Genomic DNA, 19,186 nt, shown 5'->3' with positions numbered 1-19,186 from the left:
TGCAGCAAAAGCAATATTGAGAGGGAAAATTATAGTGATACAGGCCTACCCTGAGAAACATGAAAAATCTCAAATAAATCTAACCTTACATCTAAAGGAACTATAAAAGAAGAATGAATGAAGTCCAAAGTCAGTAGAAGGAAAGAACTAATAAAAATCAGAGCAGAAATATGTGAAATAGAGACTAAAAAGACAATAGGAAAGACAGATGAAATTAAGAGATGCTCCTTTGAAAAGACAGACAAAACTGACAAAACTTTTGCTAGTCTAAGAAAAAAACAGAGAAGGATCTGATAAATAAGAGAGGAGAAATAACAAGTATACCACAGAAATATAAAGGATGAAAGAGAATATTATGAACGACTACATGACTACAAATTGGACAACCTAGAATGGACAAATTCGTAGAATCATCCAACCTTCCAAGACTGAACCATGAAGAAATAGAAAATTTTAACAGACTGATCACTAGTAAAGTGGTCAAAATGATAAAAAATTCCCCCCCAAAACAAAAGTCCAGGACCAGATGGCTTTACAAGTGAATTCTACCAATCATTCAAGATTTAATTCCTATCTTTCTTAATCTCTTCCAACGAACTGAAGAAGAGAGAATACTTCCTACTCATTCCATTAGGCCACCATTACACTGACAGCAAAACCAGGGAAGACCTTCAACGAAAATTATAGGCCAGTATCTCTGATGAACACAGATGCAAAAGTTCTCAATAAAATGTTAGCAAACCATACAACAATACATTAAAAGGATCATACAACATGATCAAGTGGGATTTACCCTAGGGATGCAAGGATGTTTCAACATCCACAAATTAATCAATATGATACACCCCATGAACAAAATAAAGGATAAAAACCATGACTGTCTTCAACAGATGAAGAAGCATCTGACAAGATTTAATATTCATTTACAATAAAAACTCTCAATAAAATCGGTATGGGGGAATGTACCAAAAATACAATAAAGGCCATATATGGCAAACCTATATCTAATGTAATACTCAGTGATGAAAACTTTAAGCTATTCCTTTAAGATCAGAAACAAGACAAGGATGCCCAATCTTGCCACTCTTATTCAACACAGTATTAGAAGTCCTAACCAGAGAAATTATGCAAGAAAAAGAAATAAAAGGTACCTGAACTGGAAAACAAGAGGTAAAACTGTAACTACTTGTGGATGATAAGATTTTATACATAGAATACTCTAAAAAATTCACCAAAAACCCTTTGGAAATAATAAAAATAATATAGTAGTTGCAGGGTATAAGATCAATATAAAAAATATGGTGCATTTCTATATACTAACAATGAACCAACAAAAAAAGCAGTGAAGAGAATCCCATTTACAACAGAAAGAATACAATACTTAAGTATAAACTTAACTAGGAGGTATAAGACCTGTACACTGAAAACTGTAAGATTATTATTGAAAGAAATTGAAGACACAAATTAATGGAAATAAACTTTGTGCTCATGGACTGAAGAATTAACATTATTAAAATGTCCAAATTACCTAGAGCAAACTACAGATTCAATGCAATTCCTATCAGAATTCCAAGGACATTTTCTCAGAAACAAAACAAAAAACTCTAAGATTTATATAGAAACATAAAAGACCCCAAATAGCCAAAGCAATCCTGAGAAAAATGGACAAAGCTGGAGGTATCACACTCCCTGATTTCAAATTATATTACTAAGCCACAGTACTCAAAATAGCATGTTATTGGCAGAAAACAGAGATTAATGGAAAAGAACTGAGAGCCCAGAAATAAACCCACATGTATATGAACAATTAATTTAAAACAAAGAAGCAAAGAACATAAATGGAGACAGAATAGTCTTTTCAATAAATGGCACAAGGAAAACTGGACAGCCAATGAGAAAGAATGAAACTAGATCACTACCTCACACCAAACACAAAAGTCAACTCCAAATAGATCAGACACTTGAATATAAGACCTGAAACCATAAAACTCCTTGATGAAAACAAGCAGTACACTCTTTGCTCTTGGTCTAAGCAAACATTTTTCTGAAAATGTCTCCTCAGGCAAAGGAAATAAAAGCAAAAATAAAACGTGAGACTACATCAAACTAAGAAGCTTTTGTACAGGAAAGGAAGCCATCAACAAATGAAAATGCAACCTACTGAATAGGAGAAAATATTTGCAAATCATATATTCAATATGGGGTTAATATACAAAATAATAGAAATAACACATACAACTCAACAACCAAAAAACAAAGAACTAGATTTAAAAAAATGGGCAGAGGTATTTCATAGACATTGTTCCAAAGAAGACATACAAATGGCCAATAGGCACAGGAAAAAATGCTTAACATCACTCATTATTAGGGAAATGCAAATCAAAACAATAATGAGATCCTACCTCACACCAGTCAGAACAGCTATTATCAAAGAGACAAGAGATCACAAGTGTTAGAGAGGACGTGAACAAAAGGAACCTTCATACGGTTTTGGTGGAAATGTAAGTTGTTGCAGACATTATGGAAAACAGTATGAAGACTTCCAAAAATTAAGAACTAGAACTTCCACATGATCCAGCTATTCCACTTCTGGGTATTTATCCAAAGAATACGAAAATACTAATTTAAAAAGATTTATGCCCCTGTGTTCATCTCAGCATTATTTACAATAGCCAAGATATCGAATGAACCAAAGCCTCACTGATGGATGAATGGATAAACATGTGGTATATATGTATATATAAAATGGACTAGTACTCGATAGTAAGAAAAGATGAAATCTTGTCATTTGCAACAACATGGATAGACCCAAAGGGTATTACGCTAAATGACAATCAGATGGAAAAAGACAAACACCACAGGATTTCACTCATATGTGGATTATTTAAAAAAACAAAGAATAGACCAAACCAAACATACAGTTACAGAAAACAGAGTAGTGGTTATGGGGGGTGGGGAGGACAAATGGGTAAAAGAGGCCAATTGTACAGTGACAGATGGAAAATAAACTTTTGGTGGTGACTATGCTGCAGTGTATACAAAAATAAAAATATAACACTGTATACACAAGATATATAACACTAGAAATTAATAAAAACTTGCTATCAAATATTTTTAAAAGAGGAAAAGCTTCATAATGTTGTCTCTGGCAATGATTTCTTGATTATGACACGGAAAGCATAGACAAAAAGGAAAAAACAGACAAACTGGATAACATCAAATTTTTGTTTTCTCAAAGTACACTATCAGGACAGTGAAAAGATAATGCATAGAATGGGAAAAAATGCTTGCTAATCACATATCTGATGAGAGATTAATATCCAGAATATATAAAGAACTTCTACAACTTAACAAAAAACCAAGAACCTACCTGGTGGCTCAAATGGTTAAGAAACTGTCTGCAATACAGGAAACTTGGGTTTGATCTCTGGGTTGGGAAGATCTCCTGGAGAAGGGAATAGCTACCCACTCCAGTACTCTTGCCTGGAGAATTCCATGAACAGAGGAGCATGGTGGGCTACAGTCCATGGGGTCGCAAAGAGTCAGACAAGAACTGAGTGGCTAACATTTTCACTTTCAAGTTAAAAAATGAGTAAAGGACTAAATACAAGCATACCACACTTTCAGACTACTGCAATAAAGCAAGTATTGCAGTAAACCAAATCATACAAAGTTTTTGGTTTGCCAAATAGTGTATGCTTACACTATTCTGTAATGTATTAAGTACATAATAGTATTATGTCTAAGAAAATAATGCACATACCTTTTAACTAAAAAATATTTTACTGCTAAAAAATGCTAACTGCCATCTGAGCTTTCAGGAAGTCATAATCTTTTTGCGATAATAGCATCAAAGATCACTGATCACAGATCACCATAATACATACAATAATGAAAAAGTTTGTAATGTTGTGAGAATTACTAAAATGTAACACAGAAACATGAAGTGAGCAAATGTTGAAAAAATGGTGCTGACCAACTTGCTCAAGGCAGAGTAGCCACAAGACTTCAATGTGCCAAAAAAAAAAAATGCAGTGTCTGTGAAGTGCAATAACATCAGGTATTCACCAAAGAAGGTATACAAATGGCCAAGATGCATGAAAAGATACTCAACATCACTCATCATTAGGGAAAATACAAATTGGAATCACACATCATATAGCCATTAGGATGGCTACTGTTAAAAAAAAAAAAAGTTTTGGTGAGGATGGGGACTAACCCTATTGCATTGCTGGAGGGAATGTAAAATGGAACAGCTGCTGTGAAAACAGCTGCTGCTACTGCTAAGTTGCTTCAGTCGTGTCCGACTCTGTGCGACCCCATAGACGGCAGCCCACTAGGCTCCCCTGTCCCTGGGATTCTCCAGGCAAGAATACTGGAGTGGGTTGCCAGTTCCCTCTCCAATGCATGCAAGTGAAAAGTGAAAGTGAAGTCGCTCAGTCATGTCTGATTCTTAGCGACCCCACGGACTGCAGCCTACCAGGCTCCTCCATCCATGGGATTTTCCAGGCAAAAGTACTGGAGTGGGGTGTCATTGCCTTCTCCGGTGAAAACAGCTGGTGGTCATAAAAATTTAAATAGATTTTACATTTTAATATTTGATATTACATTTTAATATTCTATATAGAATATCCATATTTAGTTAGGGAGTTTGGAATCAACATGTACACAATATTGTATTTAAGGAGGATAACCAACAAGGACCTACTATATAGCACAAGGATCTCTGTTCCAGGTTATGTGGCAGCCTAGATGGGAGGGAAGTTTGGGGGAGAATGGAAACATCTTTTTGTATGGCTGAATTCTATTGCTGTCCACCTGAAACTATTAGAACATTGTTAACTGGCTATACTCCAGTGAAAAATAAAAAACTTAAAAATAAACACTATTTTGAAGTAAGAAAAACAACAATACAGTATACTAATGCATATATATGGAATTTGAAAGATGGTAACGATAACCCTATATGCGAGACAGAATAAGAGACACAGATGCATGGAACAATTTTATGGACTCTGAGGGAGAAGGTGAGGGTGGGACGTTCTGGGAGAATAGCATTGAAACATGTATATTATCATATGTGAAACAGAACACCATTCCATGTTCGATGCATGAGACAAGGGCTCAGGGCCGGGGCAATGGGATGATCCAGAAGGATGGGATGGGGAGGGAGGTGGGTGGGGGGTCCAGGAGGGGGAACACATGTAAACCCATGGCTGATTCATGTCAATGTATGGCAAAAACTATTGCAATGTTGTGAAGTGATTGGCCCCCAACTAAAATAAATAAATTTATAAATAAAAATAAAAAAATAAAAAAAAATAAACACTATTTATATGATCCAGCAATTCCACTTCTAGGTATAGTATATACTGCAAAAACTGAAATCAGAGATTCAAAGAGATAACTCTATGCCAGGATCCACAGTGGCTTTATTCATAACAGCCAAAAGCAGAAACAACTCAAGTGTTCATCAATAGATGATGATAAACAAAAATGTATATGTAAAATGGAAAATTATCCAGCCTTAAAAAGGACTGAAATTCTTAGAAACATACTAAGTATAATAAATCAGACACAAAGGGACAAACATTCCATTTATATGAGGTATCTAGAATAGGGAAATTTATGGAGACAGAAAGTAAGATAGAGGTTACCTGGGGTTGGGGGAATAGAGAATGGAAGTTATTATTTAATGGGTATAGATTTTTAATTTGGGATGTTACATAAGTTCTGCAAGTGGATAGTGGTGATGGTTGTATGATGTTGTGAATGCGCTTAATGCCACTGAACTGTACACTTAAAAATGGCTTAGGGTATATTTTACCATAATTTAAAAATATATACAACCATTCTAGAAGGGTATTTGGCAAAACCCAACAGTGGCCACAGGACTGGAAAAGGTCAGTTTTCATTCCAGTTCCAAAGGAGGGCAGGGCTAAAGAATGTTCAAACTACCTGACAGTTGCACTCACTTCCCATGCTAGTAAGGTTATGCTCAAAATCCTTCAAGTTAGGCTTCACTAGTACTTGAATTAAGAACCTCCAGATGTACAAGCTGGATTTAGAAAAGGCAGAGGAACCAGAGATCAAATTGCCAACATCAACTGCATCACAGAGAAAGCAAGGGAATTCTAGAAAAGCATCTACTTCTATCTCATTGACTACGTGAAAGCCTTTGCCAGTGTGGATCACAAACGAACTGTGGAAAACTCTTCAAGAGACAGGAATACCAGACCATCTAACCTGTCTCCTGAGAAACCTGTATGAGGGTCAGGAAGCAACAGTTAGAACTGAACACGGAACAACAGACTGGATCCAAATTGGGAAAGGAGTACAAGTCTGTGTACTGTCACCTTGCTTATTTAACTTATATGCAGAGTACATCATGCAAAATGCCAGGCTGGGTGAGTAGCAAGCTAGAATCAAGATTGCTGGGAGAAATATCAACAACTTCAGATTAGTACCACTCAAATGGCAGAAAGCAAAGAGGAACTAAAGAGCCTTTTGATGAAGGTGAAGGAGTATGAAAAATCTGGCTGAAAACTCAACATTAAAAAACTAGGATCATGGCATCCGGTCCCATTACGTCATGGCAAATAGAAGGGAAAAAGTGGAAGCAGTGACAGATTTTCTGTTCTTGGGCTCCAAAATCACTGCAGACGGTGACTGCAGTCATGAAATTAGAAGACACTTGCTTCTTGGAAGAAAGATTATAATAAACCTAGACAGCGTATTAAGAAGCAAAGACATCACTTTGCTGACAAAGCCAACAAGCTACGGTCTTTCCAGTAGTCATGGATAGATGTGAGAGCTGGACCATAAGGTAGGCTGAGTACTGAAGAATCGATGCTGAGTCTCCTGCATTGCAGGAGGATTCTTTATTGTCTGAGCCACCAGGGAAGCCCAATGGATATCCTAGGATTGAACAAATAAATATACTGTAGATAATCAGAGTCAGGTTTCTCACTGGAAGAGAAGGAAAGGGCGTTTTGGAAACATGGTTGATTCTAAGGCTCAAAAGAGAAAACGTAAGTTGAGCCTGGTTCATTCTTACTTTCTCTATAAGAAAAGGAAGCGATTAAACAATAACAGGCTTACCCAAAGAGTACAGGATGCAAACTGAAGGAGCTCCTAATGGCCAAAGCTGGGACGTTTAGCACCAAACTAAATGCTATTATAGAATTATATACATATATATGTATGTATATATATATATATATATATATATATATATATATATATATATATAGAGTAAAATAAATATCCATGAGCTCATAGTGACACAAATAGAATAAATAAATGAGGGGGAAAGAATACCTCTTCCTCATAAAATTATAATTAACAAATGTAGAAAGAATGATGCAAACAGAAAACCACCTTAAAGTCAATACTATAGTAATAGTTATTACAGGCAGAAACCATTAATGGATGCTAATATTAGTGAGCAAAAGGATATTTGCATACTCTCAAAGAGAGTTATTAATTTGAAAAGAAAAATTTTAAGTTTATAGTGTAGAAATGTGGCAGATAGGACCTTAAGAAAGTGATCCAAGTTAGTGTGAGGCAAACCCACATTATGTACTGAGAAAGGTGGAATGTGATTTCTATTGTATTCTTGATAGACATGCATAACCTCAGTTCATGAGAGAGAGAACATCAGAGAAACCTAAACCGATGGACATTCTACTAAGCAGCTAGCTAGCCAGTGCTCTTCAAATGCATCCAGGTCATTCAACACTGAGAAGGTGCCACAAACAGAGCAAACTAAAGGAGACATGACAAAAGCAATTTGTAATTTTGGATCAGAAAAGGACATTAATGAGAAAACTAGTGATTACTGGGTAAGGTCTATATACTGGTTAATAATACTGCATCAGTGTTAACATTCAGCTTTACTATGGTATTGTAAGATGTTAACATTAGGGGAATCTGAGTGAAGGGCACAGGAGAACTCTACTATTTTACAACTTTTTATAAGCTTAAAATTACTTTAAAAGTTTTAAAAAAGAAAACAGTCTATCTAAATCTTTGGGGAGCATAGTTTGGTGGATTCACAATTATTTACCAAGATGAATTCATTCTACTGATAATTATTTTTAATTTTGAAAATCCTGAGAGAACTCTCCACTTTTTGCACTCCCTACCATATATCTTTATAACTGGTAGTGTTGCAATTTATGCATTACCATGCTTTTTTTCACCCATGACAGTCAATTCTTTAAGAAGACATACAGTATACTAATGCATATATATGGAATTTGAAAGATGGTAACGATAACCCTATATGCCAGACAGAATAAGAGACACAGATGCATAGAACAGTCTTATGGACTCTGAGAGAGAAGGTGAGGGTGGGACGTTCTGAGAGAATAGCATTGAAACATGTATATTATCATGTGAAACAGAACACCATTCCAGGTTCGATGCATGAGACAAATGCTCAGGGCTGGGGCAATGGGATGACCCAGAGGGATGGGATGGGGAGGGAGTGGGAGGGGGGTTCAGGATGGGGAACACATGTAAACCCATGGCTGATTCATGTCAATGTATGGCAAAAACCACTACAATACTGTAAAGTAATTAGCCCCCAACTAAAATAAATAAATTTATTAAAAAAAAAAAAAAGACATACTAAGACCTACTTCTACATTTGGTGACTAGCAGTCTTTGTCAAAAGGAAATGCTCAATAATTGTATTTTGAGTAAATGATTATATAAAAGATCTCACTGCTATAGAAATTATTTACTTACGCTCCACAAAGGAAGTAAAGAGCATTCTGAACCTGCTTAGCCGACTACCTTCATCTGCCCACATACGTATCACCCCAACTCCTGTCTTAAGCATTACATCATTGGCCACAGTGCTGCAAAATTTGGCCTTCAGATTTTCAATAGAACTGCTTCCATCGTAGACTGCAACGAAGTTTCTCTTGCACTCATTTGAGTGCTCCATTTGATAATCTAGGAACCGCAAATAAATCTGTAACATTAAAACAAAGAAAAACAGTGCTTTTAAAAAGATATGAATTTTAATTTTGTAGTTCTATTATACAATCAATATGTAACGCGGACTGAACTGAATTATAACAGCTGACAGAAAAAATAGATAATAGATAAAAGGCTGATGCCTAAGAAGGTAAAAGAACTAAGACTAATGTTCTGTTCCTTTGGTTGTCTTAATAATGGAACCAAGCGTTAAGGAACCTAAAGCTTGTGTTTTGTCTATAAAGAGAAATTTTTTGCTTCACGAGGCATGATATCGTACATATTTTCCTTGTTATAAAAACAATCTTATGGTACTGACAAACTGGGAAAATAAACATTCATAATTCTATCACTCTAACAATTACTATGATTAACTTTTTTCAGTTTTTCTCCACATTTTTAAAATCTAAGCTTAATTTTAAGATACACACACTCTGCTTTTGCTGTAACACATCAGAACTTACCTATCGCTTCATAATTGTAATCATTCCTATGATGTCATTTATTTATCCACTATCCTACTGTTGCACATGTAAGTGGTTTTATGATTTTACTCCATAAATTAACAATTTCTAAGTTTTCAGTCACAAAGATTTAAACTGGAGTTTCAAAATAAGCACTAGTATTCAATTACTTAGTGTCACCTTTCCTCAAATTTCATAGGCAGTCTGCTACCCAGCACTCAGTTTTCTTAAAATGTGCTTGATCCATTCTTATTTGAAGAGTTCCATTAGACTTTAGGCTTAGAAACACCTTGAGCAAAATCTCCAAAAGAACAGAATGAAACAGGTACTATTCTTTATGGGCTGAGAGGAAATTAAGGCTCACTCGGACTAAGGAACTTGTCCAAGGTTACTTAGGGCGAGGATGTGAACCTAAGCTGGTCTGAATCTTATTAGGATGTATGTTCTTCACATTCCCTGGGATGCCTTTTATGTGTGTGCATGCATGCACGTATACATATACACACTCTTCATATACATGGTTCATTTTTGAATACAGTTGCTCATATGTGACTCTACAATTAAAGCAAAATTTTAGTGAATGAAGAATAAAGATTTCTTTGATTGCCACTGGAGATGTCTAGTGGGTATTCACCTTGCTGACTGCTATCTCTGAGGTAGTGGTATGATGCCACATCCACCCTGTAATTTAAAGGGCTTCATAAAACAAAAACATCACATACTTCCCCTCTAAAATACCTTGATGACATAAAAGTAAGAACAAAAACTCAAAACTATATCTCAGAGTTAAATTTTGACCAGTAATTTTGGCTTATTTGAAATGACCAATTTGCCACTTTCATGAGCAAAATTACTGGTAATGTACTTCCATTTCAAAACTTCACAAAACCTCATAAATGTATTTTAACACAGAAGTAATATGTTTGCTTAAAATATACAATCTGTTTTCATTACTTTCTCCATCATTTATATAACCAGAACATTCTGCCCATGGTTGTCTGGGTGAGTCTCACTAAATATTCGTTATTATTTGTCTTCTCCATTAGACTGTATGGTCTTCCAATGAGTGTCAATGTGCTACCCAGTATAATTCTTGCTCAGAAAGAGCAATCAATGAAAAAGTGAACAGGTTTGTAAAACCTAGTTTTGATAGAGCTGAATATCAGGAAGACCATTAAGAAGTCTGAAGTATTTCCTCTCTACTGTTTTTTTTTTTTTAATACAAAGAAACACCATACTTGTGTAAGGCTATAGTAAATGAGCTTTAAATATGTAACTTTTAAAAATCAAAGTTTTAAGGTAAGCCATATGACAAAAATAACATTCTTTTCTATTGTGATACAGGTAAATATTGACATTAATAGTTTAATTCAACTAATTTTCAGAAAATATTTCTAACATTATGAGGCTAACAAATTGAAATGGGTGGATCGGGGCACAAACTACTCTTCTCTCAGACTGCAGAAGATCTTTAATTACCTACTCCTATTCCCCTCCAGGGAAGTGAAGAGAGTCACCTGGCTTGGGGATGGTATTTGGTCACTTCTCCTTTCCTCCTTCCCTGGACCAGTGAATGAGAATAACAGTGACCTGGGTAAGTGGGTCTCTTCTGCAGATGCACTTTCCTCGGATGGGATGTTCCAGTCTAGGCTTAGGTAGGAGGTGGACCTGGTGGGTAGGGAATTAGCAGGTCTAGTTTGATTCTCTCACTATAAGCTGCGTCCTAGCCTTTATTATAATAAAGGGGCTATTCTGAAGCTCCACTGTCTCAACTGGTTTATAACTCCAATGGGGAAAAGGACGCTTTTTATTAGAGGCCCCAAAGACCGCAAAAGAAATGCAGTGAGATCCTCAGAAAGCTGTTATTTTTATGGAAAGGCCACTGATAAAACTGACTAAAACACTACTTAAATGCAAACACCAACGACTTTTATACGTAAGTGAATTTTTCTTGAATATCACCCGTAAACTAGTTTACCCCATTTTGAGTATTCAAGGGCTATCCTTGTCTTTAACATTTTCTCTTTTAAATTCCTCAAATGAAATCATCTGCTTACTCTTTTGCTGCTGCTGCTAAGTCGCTTCAGTCGTGTCCGACTCTGTGCGAACCCATAGACGGCAGCCCACCAGGCTCCGCCGTCCCTGGGATTCTCCAGGCAAGAATACTGGAGTGGGTTGCCATTTCCTTCTCCAGCGCATGAAAGGGAAAAGTGAAAGTGAAGTCGCTCAGTCGTGTCCGACTCTTAGTGACCCCATGGACTGTAGCCTATCAGGCTTCTCCGTCCATGGGATTTTCCAGGCAAGAGTACTGGAGTGGGGTGCCATTGCCTTCTCCGCTTACTCTTTTAGTTGAACCCAATTAAAAAATTTTGAACCAATTTCCATGTCAAGTGTTTTTTATGTTAACTTTAAAAAATAATTTACTTTTATATGTTAAAAGTAACATTCTTCAATATTTAACATTCTAGGTTACATTCCTAAAAATCTTATGAATATAAAATCATTTCTTTATGAGGTATTTTAGAAAAGAGCCACATCTAAAGTATTAATTTCACTTAAACATTTAAATAATTAATTATTAAATATTGTAAAAAAAAAACAAACAAACCCACAAACCCCACCTCACCTCCGCATAGTCATCCCTCAGTAGCACTGGGTAGCTGGTTCTAGGAAGATCCTGCTCTGGATACCAAAATCTGCATGTGCTCAAGCCCTACAGGGCAACCTCTGTATTTGTGGTTCTGTGTCTATAAACACAACCAATTGCAAGTTGTATAGCACTATAATATTTACTGAATAAAACCTATATATGTGGACTTGTACAGTTCAATTCTGTGTACAGTTGACCCTTGAACATGGGTTTCAAATATGCAGGTTCATTTATGTGGATTTTATTCAATAATTTCATACTACAGTATTACACTACACTTCCCTGGTGGCTCAGATGGTAAAGAATCTGCCTGAAATGTGGGAGACCTGTGTTCGATCCCTGGTTCAGGAAGATCCCCTGGAGAAGGGAATGGCAACCCACTCCAGTATTCTTGTCTGGAGAGTTCCATGGACAGAGGAGACTGGCGGGCTACAGACCATTGGGTTACAAAGAGCTGGACATGACTGAGTGACTAACACTTTCACTTTCTTTCACAGTACTACACAGTCTGTAGCTGGTTGAATCTGAGGATGCGGAACCTCAGATACTGAGGGTTGACTATCAAGTTACACTCAGAATTTCAGCTGCGAGTGGTCAGTGACCCTAGCCTCTATGTCGTTCAAGGGTCAACCATACAACTAAAGCCATCTATGTTCCCACTATCTTTTCCACATTCCCTGTTTTGAGTATGATTTTTATAATTACTATGCACATTTTTAGACTTTTAAATTTATGTATCTATAAAAATATACAGTATTTTTGTATATTTTTATTTGTATATTTTAAAAGCTTGTATCAACTGTAGAAATAAGTCATTACTTATTCATTTTCCTTTTGGACATTTAGCTTGCTTCCACTTTTTAAAATATTAAATATTGCTGTAAACATTCTTGCATTCTGATTACGCCCTCACACGATGAGCATCTGGGTACACATCTAGAAGCATGGTTGCTGTGTCATAAGACATGACCATTTTCAGCTTTACCAGGGTATGCCCAATGGGTTTCCAAAGTGGTTCCAGCAATTTCTTCTCCCAAAGCAAGTTGAGAGCATCTCCATTCTTCAACCCTTGTTGATACTTGGTCACATCAAGACATTCAATCACATCTCAAGTAATATAAAATAAAATTCTCTGACAAATGCACAGGGTCAAGTGACAGACACCATAATCAAGAACAGTTCCCTCACCCTCCACCCCCCCCGCCAAATCCTTTCCAGCTCCTCAGCAGTGCAAATCCATCTTCAACCTAATTCCTGGCAACCAATCTTTTGCTGTCCTGTAGTTCCACCTTTCCCATAAATGTTATAATTTCATATAAATAAAATCATAGTATATTCTGAGTCAGGATTCCTTCAGTTAGCACAATGCATGTGAGCTTCTTCTATGCTACTGCATCTATGCTACTGTATCTTATTACTCCTGAATAGATTCCACTCACGACACAGATGTACCAGTTTATTAACAACTGAAGAGTATTTGGATTGTTTCCAGTTTTTGTTTATTATGGATAAAGCTACTGTAAACATTTACATTCAAGTTTTTTGTGTGTGTAAACATGTTTTTCTTTCTCCTGGGTACCCAGCCAGGAGACTGCTGACTCACATGGTAACTTTATAGGAAATCAAGCTGTTTTCCAAAATGGCTGTATCATTCTATATTCCTAGCAGGAGTGTTACTACATTCCCAATTGCTCTACATAGTTCCCAGCACCTGGTATTGTCTGTTTTAAAATATTAGTTACTTTAATAGAGGTAGAGAGCTGTCCCATTGTGGGTTTAATCTGCAGTTTTGAAATGTCGAAATATTCTCTGGTGCCTGGTTCAAAATCTCCTACTCTGGATTAAAGAAGTCTTTGGACAAGTGATTAACAAATGATTTCTCTTAGTGGCTTTTCATTCAACAGTGAAAAGAAAAAGCTTTAATTTTAATGAAGTTCAATTTATAGGTTTTTTTTAAAATAGATTCTTGTTTGGTATCTTATCTAAGAACTCTTTCCCTAACCCAAAGTTTTCACCTGTGTGTTCTTCTAAAAGTTTTACAGTATTATACTTGTGTTTATAATCCAGTTTAGGTTAATTTTTAGTATAAAGTATAAATACAGGTATAGGTTAAAATTCTTTTTTTTTTTTCAATATGGGTATCTGGTTGTTCCTAGCACCATTTGTTGAAGACAAGACTATCCATTGAACTGACACTGTATCTCTTAAAGAAAAAAATACATCATATTTGTATGAATCTTTTTCTGAGTTCTATTCTGTTCCACTGATCTGTGTGTTTGTCTGTTGTCAGTACCACACTGTCTTGGTTACTGAAGATCTGAAGTCCTGAAATCAGGTAGTAAGTTTTCCATCTTTGTATTTTTTGAAAGTTGTTTTGGCTCTTGTAATTCCTCACGTTTTCATTATACTCTAGAAACAGTTTGTCTACATTTACAAAAACATAGCAGGGGTTTTAATTTGAACTGTGTTTGTTTATACAGATCTACTTCAGAAGAACTTATGTTAACACTACTGAGTCCATATCAATAGGTATACACAGTACTGCTGTTGCTATTCAGTTGCTAAGTTGTGTTCGACTCTGCAACCCCCAGACCAGACTTTCCTGTCCTTCCCTATCTCCCAAAGTTTGTTCAAACTCATGTCCATTGAGTCAGTGATATTATCCAACCATCTTATCCTCTGTCTCCCCATTCTCCTCCTTCCCTCAATCATTCCCAGCATTAGTCTTTTCCAATGAGTCAGCTCTTCACATCAGGTGGCAAAAATATTGAAGCTTCAGCATCAGTCCTTCCAGTAGATATTCAGGGATGATTTCCTTTAGGATTCACTTGATCTCCTTGCTGTTCAAGGGGCTCTCAAGAGTCTTCTCCAGCACCACAGTTTGAAACCATCAATTCTTCAGCATTCAGCCTTCTTTATGGTTCAACTCTCACATCCATACATGACTACTGGAAAAACCATAGCTTTGCCTATGCAGACCTGTGTCAGCAAAGTGATGTCTCTGCTTTTTAATATGCTGTTCAGGTTTGTCATACTTTTCCTCCAAGGAGCAAGTGTCTTAATTTTGTGGCTTCAGTCACCATCTACAGTGATTTTGGAGTCTAAGAAAATAAAATGTCACTGTTTCCACTTTTTCCCCATCTATTTACCATGAAGTGATGGGACCGGATGCCATAACCTTAGTTTTTTGAATGTTGAGTTTTAAACCAGCTTTTTCACTCTCCTCTCACCCTCATCAAGAGGCTCTTTAATTCCTCTTCACTTTCTACCATTACAGTAGTATCATCTGCATATCTGAGGTTGTTAATTCTCCCAGCAATCTTAATTTCATCTTATAACACATCCAGTCCAGGATTTTGCATGATGTACTCTCCATAGAAGTTAAACAGATAGGGTGACAATATACAGCCTTGAAGTACCCCTTTCCCAATTTGGAACGTCTGTTGTTCCACATTTGGTTCTTACTGCTGCTTCTTGTCCTGCAATCAGGTTTCTCAGGAGTCAGGTAAGGGGGTCTGGTATTCCCATCTCTTGAAGAATTTTTCAGTTTGTTGTGATTCACACAAAGTCTTCAGTGCAGTCAGTGAAGCATATGTTTTGTTAGAATTCCCTTACTTTTTCTAGAATCCAATGGATGTTGGCAATTTGATCTCTGGTTCCTCTGCCTTTTCTAAATCCAGCTTGCACATATGGAAGTTTCCAGTTCATGTACTGCTGAAGCCTAGCTTGAAGGATTTTGAGCATCAGCTTGCTAGCATGAGAAATGAGCACAACTGTATGGTAGTTTGAACATTCTTTGGGATTGCCTTTGGAACTGGAATGAAAACACAGTACATATTTCCATTAGTCAGGTCTTTGGATTTTTTATCAGGGTTCTGCAGTTTATAGATGCTGTGTTTCCTTTTTTTGGGTGGGGGGAGGGAAGGGCTACTTTAAATGGTATTGCTGCTATCTTAATTTTGAACTCCAATTGCTCATTCTTCACATATTGAATCAGATAGTATAACTGACCCTTGATCGACATAGGACGTAGAGGTGCTGACCCTCCCTGCAGTCAAAAATCCATGTATAACTTCAGTCAGCCCACAACAGCCTCAGTTCTGCATTTGTGGATTCAATCAACCATTGACAGTATAGTAGTAGGTATTTACCCTTAAAAAAAATCTGTGTGCAAATGAATCAGTGCAGTTCAAACTCACCTTATTCAAGCATCAACTACATATAAAAAAATACAACTGACATTTATCTATCGGCCTTTTATCCAACCTTGCTAAACTGACTTCTTTATTCCAGGAGTTTTATGAGGGTACATTTCATGTTAATTTTTTACATAGATAATTATGTCATCTGGAAAAATAGTTTTTTTTGCCACTTTTCACTGTCTACAACTTCCGGTATGGTGTTCAGTGGCAGTTATCTTGTTGCTAATTTTGAGGGGAAAAGCATTCAGGTTTTCACCGTTAAGTATGGTGTCAGCTGTACATTTTGGTAGGCATCCTTTATTAGGTTACAGAAGTTCCACTCTAATTTTCTGATATTTTCATCATGAATGGGTGTTGATTCTTTTAACAAACTGACATAATCATGCAGCATTCTTTCTTTACATAATGAATCATATTGATTTTTCAAATATGAATCAGCCTTGCATTCCTGGGATAAACCACGCTTGGTTGTGGTTATTTCAACTTATTATACTTTTTAATATATTGCTGGTTTAGACTGGCCAATACTTTGTTAGGGATTTTTGTTATCTATTTTCTGGAGTAACAACTATCATACCAATTCCAACATGTCACTCTTCCCTCCGCATCCCCCCACTACAACAGCAAACCTCAAATATCAGTTAGGGGTCCTACAATTCAATTCAGTGATAACTCCAGCTAGCCAGAGACAGCATCAGATTCCAAAGGTTGAGGGCTTACTCTCAGGGGAATGGCTTCCACTTCGGAGGCCAAACACAAGATCAGGTTGTCATGTGACTCTGACTCACTACAAGTCTGAGTTTCCTAAGGTCTCATTCTTGGTGTTCAGTTGCTCAGCTGTGTCTGACTCTTTGTGACCCCATGGACTGCAGCATGCCAGGCTTCCCTGTCCTTCACCATCTCCTGGAGCTTGCTCAAACTCTCATCCATTGAGTCAGTGATGCCATCCAACCATCTTGTCCTCTGTCGTCCTCTTCTCTTCCTGCCTTCAATCTTTCCCAGCATCAGGGTCTTTTCTTATGAATTGGCTCTTTGCATCAGGTGGCCAGAGTATGGAAGCTTCAGCTTCAGCATAAGCCCTTCTAATAAGAATATTCAAGACTGACTTTCTCTAGGATTGACTGGTTTGATCTCCTTGCAGTCCAAGGGACTCTCAAGAGTCTTCTCCAACAACACAGCTCAAAAGCATTAATTTTTGGATTCCTTTAATTTAGTTTAATAGAGTGTTTAATAGTTTAAAAGTTTTATTTAATTTAATAAAGTGGCTTACAGGACTTAGAACATCAGTTTACTTACTAGATTACCGGCTACCCTGGTAATGAGCCTCCATGTTCAATGGATTTCCAGAAGTCACCTTGTTAACATAAACTCACTTGTGGTTGAAAGGGGCTTGTTATTAATAACAACACACCTACTTCAGGTTTATAAAGGCTCTGAAACATTTTCAGGAACTGAGGACAAGTGACTAAATATCACAACATAAGATGCTCTCATTGCTCTTATCATTCAGGAAATTCCAAGGATTTTGTGAGCTCTGTGCCAGAAATGGGTATGAACACCAAATATATGTATTTCCTATTATCAAGCAAAACATCATAGGGGGAATACTGATAAGTAGTTTCCATAAATGTCTTTGGTGGTTTCAGAGTGATGCTTATCTTATGAGTTTAGAAGTGTTCCTCTTCTTTTACTTCCTGGAAGAGACTGAGAAGAATTAGCATTATTTCTTATTTAAATATTTGATATAATTTGTCTGTGTATCCACTTAGGAGCTTTCTTTGTAAGAAGGTTTTAAACTATGAATTCATTTAACAAATATATAGTCATACAGATTACATACTTCTTCTCAGATGTGTTTGGGCAGCTTGAGGCTTTTAAGGAATTTGTCATTTCATTTGAGACATTTGATTTGGGCACAGAAAGGTCCACTGTTTTAATGGAGGGTCTATAATGATATCCTCTCTTTGTTCCTGACATTGGTAAAATGGTTTATATTTATCTAGATATTTACCATTTCTGTACATTTTCATTCATGATATTTCAAGATTCATTCTAGTGCCTTTCTCTTTTATCTAAAGAACTTCCTTTAGCAATTCTTTTATAGCATGTTTGCAGGCAATGAATTCTTTGTCTTCGTTGGGGCATATACTTACTTTGCCCTCATTTCTGAAAGGATATTTCTGCTGGATATAAAATTCTGAATTTTACAGTTATTTCAGCATTTAAAGGTTTTGATACACAGTCTTTGGCTTTGATAATTTCTGCAGAGAAATCCATAGTCATTCAAATTGTTGTTCCCTTATACAAAATGCATCATTTTTCTCTGTCAGATCTCAAAGCTTTCAACCTTTGGTTTCAAGTAATTTGAGTAAGCTTTGTATTTTGTTTGTTTTTAACCTGTTTAGTGTTTGTTATGCTTCTTGAATCTGTAAATTTATGTCTTTCACCAAACTTTTTGCAATTATTTCTTTGAATGTTTTTTCTGTAACATCTTTTCCCCATCTTCTGGTACTTAAGTTACCAGAATTTTACATCTTTTGAAATTGTCCCCACAGGTCCCTAAAGCTTTTGTATAATTTATTTTCAATCTTTTTTTCTCAATTCTTCAGATTAGGTAGTTTCTACTGAATCCTCTTGAAGTTTACTGCCTTTCCTTCATTCTTATATTGGCCCACACATTGAATACTTTAAAAATTTAAGATGTATTTCTTCAGCTCTAAAATTTTCACTTGGTTCTTTTTTATAGCTTCTATTTCTCTGCTAAGTTCTATCTTTTCACTCATTTCAGGAATGTTTACCTTTATCTCATGGAACATGGTTACATTCTTGATTTAAAATCTTTGATAATTGTCATCTCACTATTGTTAAGGTTGGGATCACCT

The 19,186-nt window shown here is 36.3% G+C and overlaps 1 protein-coding gene across 8 annotated transcripts in view; it reads right to left on the bottom strand.

Annotated features, from left to right (window-relative positions):
- NETO2 (neuropilin and tolloid like 2) overlaps positions 1–19,186 on the bottom strand; it is a 105,550-nt gene that overhangs the window by 56,374 nt on the left and 29,990 nt on the right. For all 8 annotated transcript variants that reach the window (XR_014058998.1, XR_014058997.1, XR_014058994.1 and 5 more), the window contains exon 7: positions 8,755–8,983. Coding sequence is in view for 2 of the 8 variants with exons in the window: in XM_081507948.1 (XP_081364074.1) it covers positions 8,755–8,983 (229 nt within the window). In the remaining 6 variants the exon portion in view is untranslated. The remainder of the gene's footprint in view (positions 1–8,754; positions 8,984–19,186) is intronic.

Source organism: Giraffa tippelskirchi, chromosome 7 (genome assembly GCF_054371585.1).
Source record: "Giraffa tippelskirchi isolate mGirTip1 chromosome 7, T2T-mGirTip1v1.2.pri, whole genome shotgun sequence".
In the NCBI taxonomy this organism is placed as follows: Eukaryota; Metazoa; Chordata; class Mammalia; order Artiodactyla; family Giraffidae; genus Giraffa; species Giraffa tippelskirchi.
The sequence above is the reverse complement of the archived record's forward strand: the minus strand, read 5'-3'. Positions and strand labels throughout refer to the sequence as shown.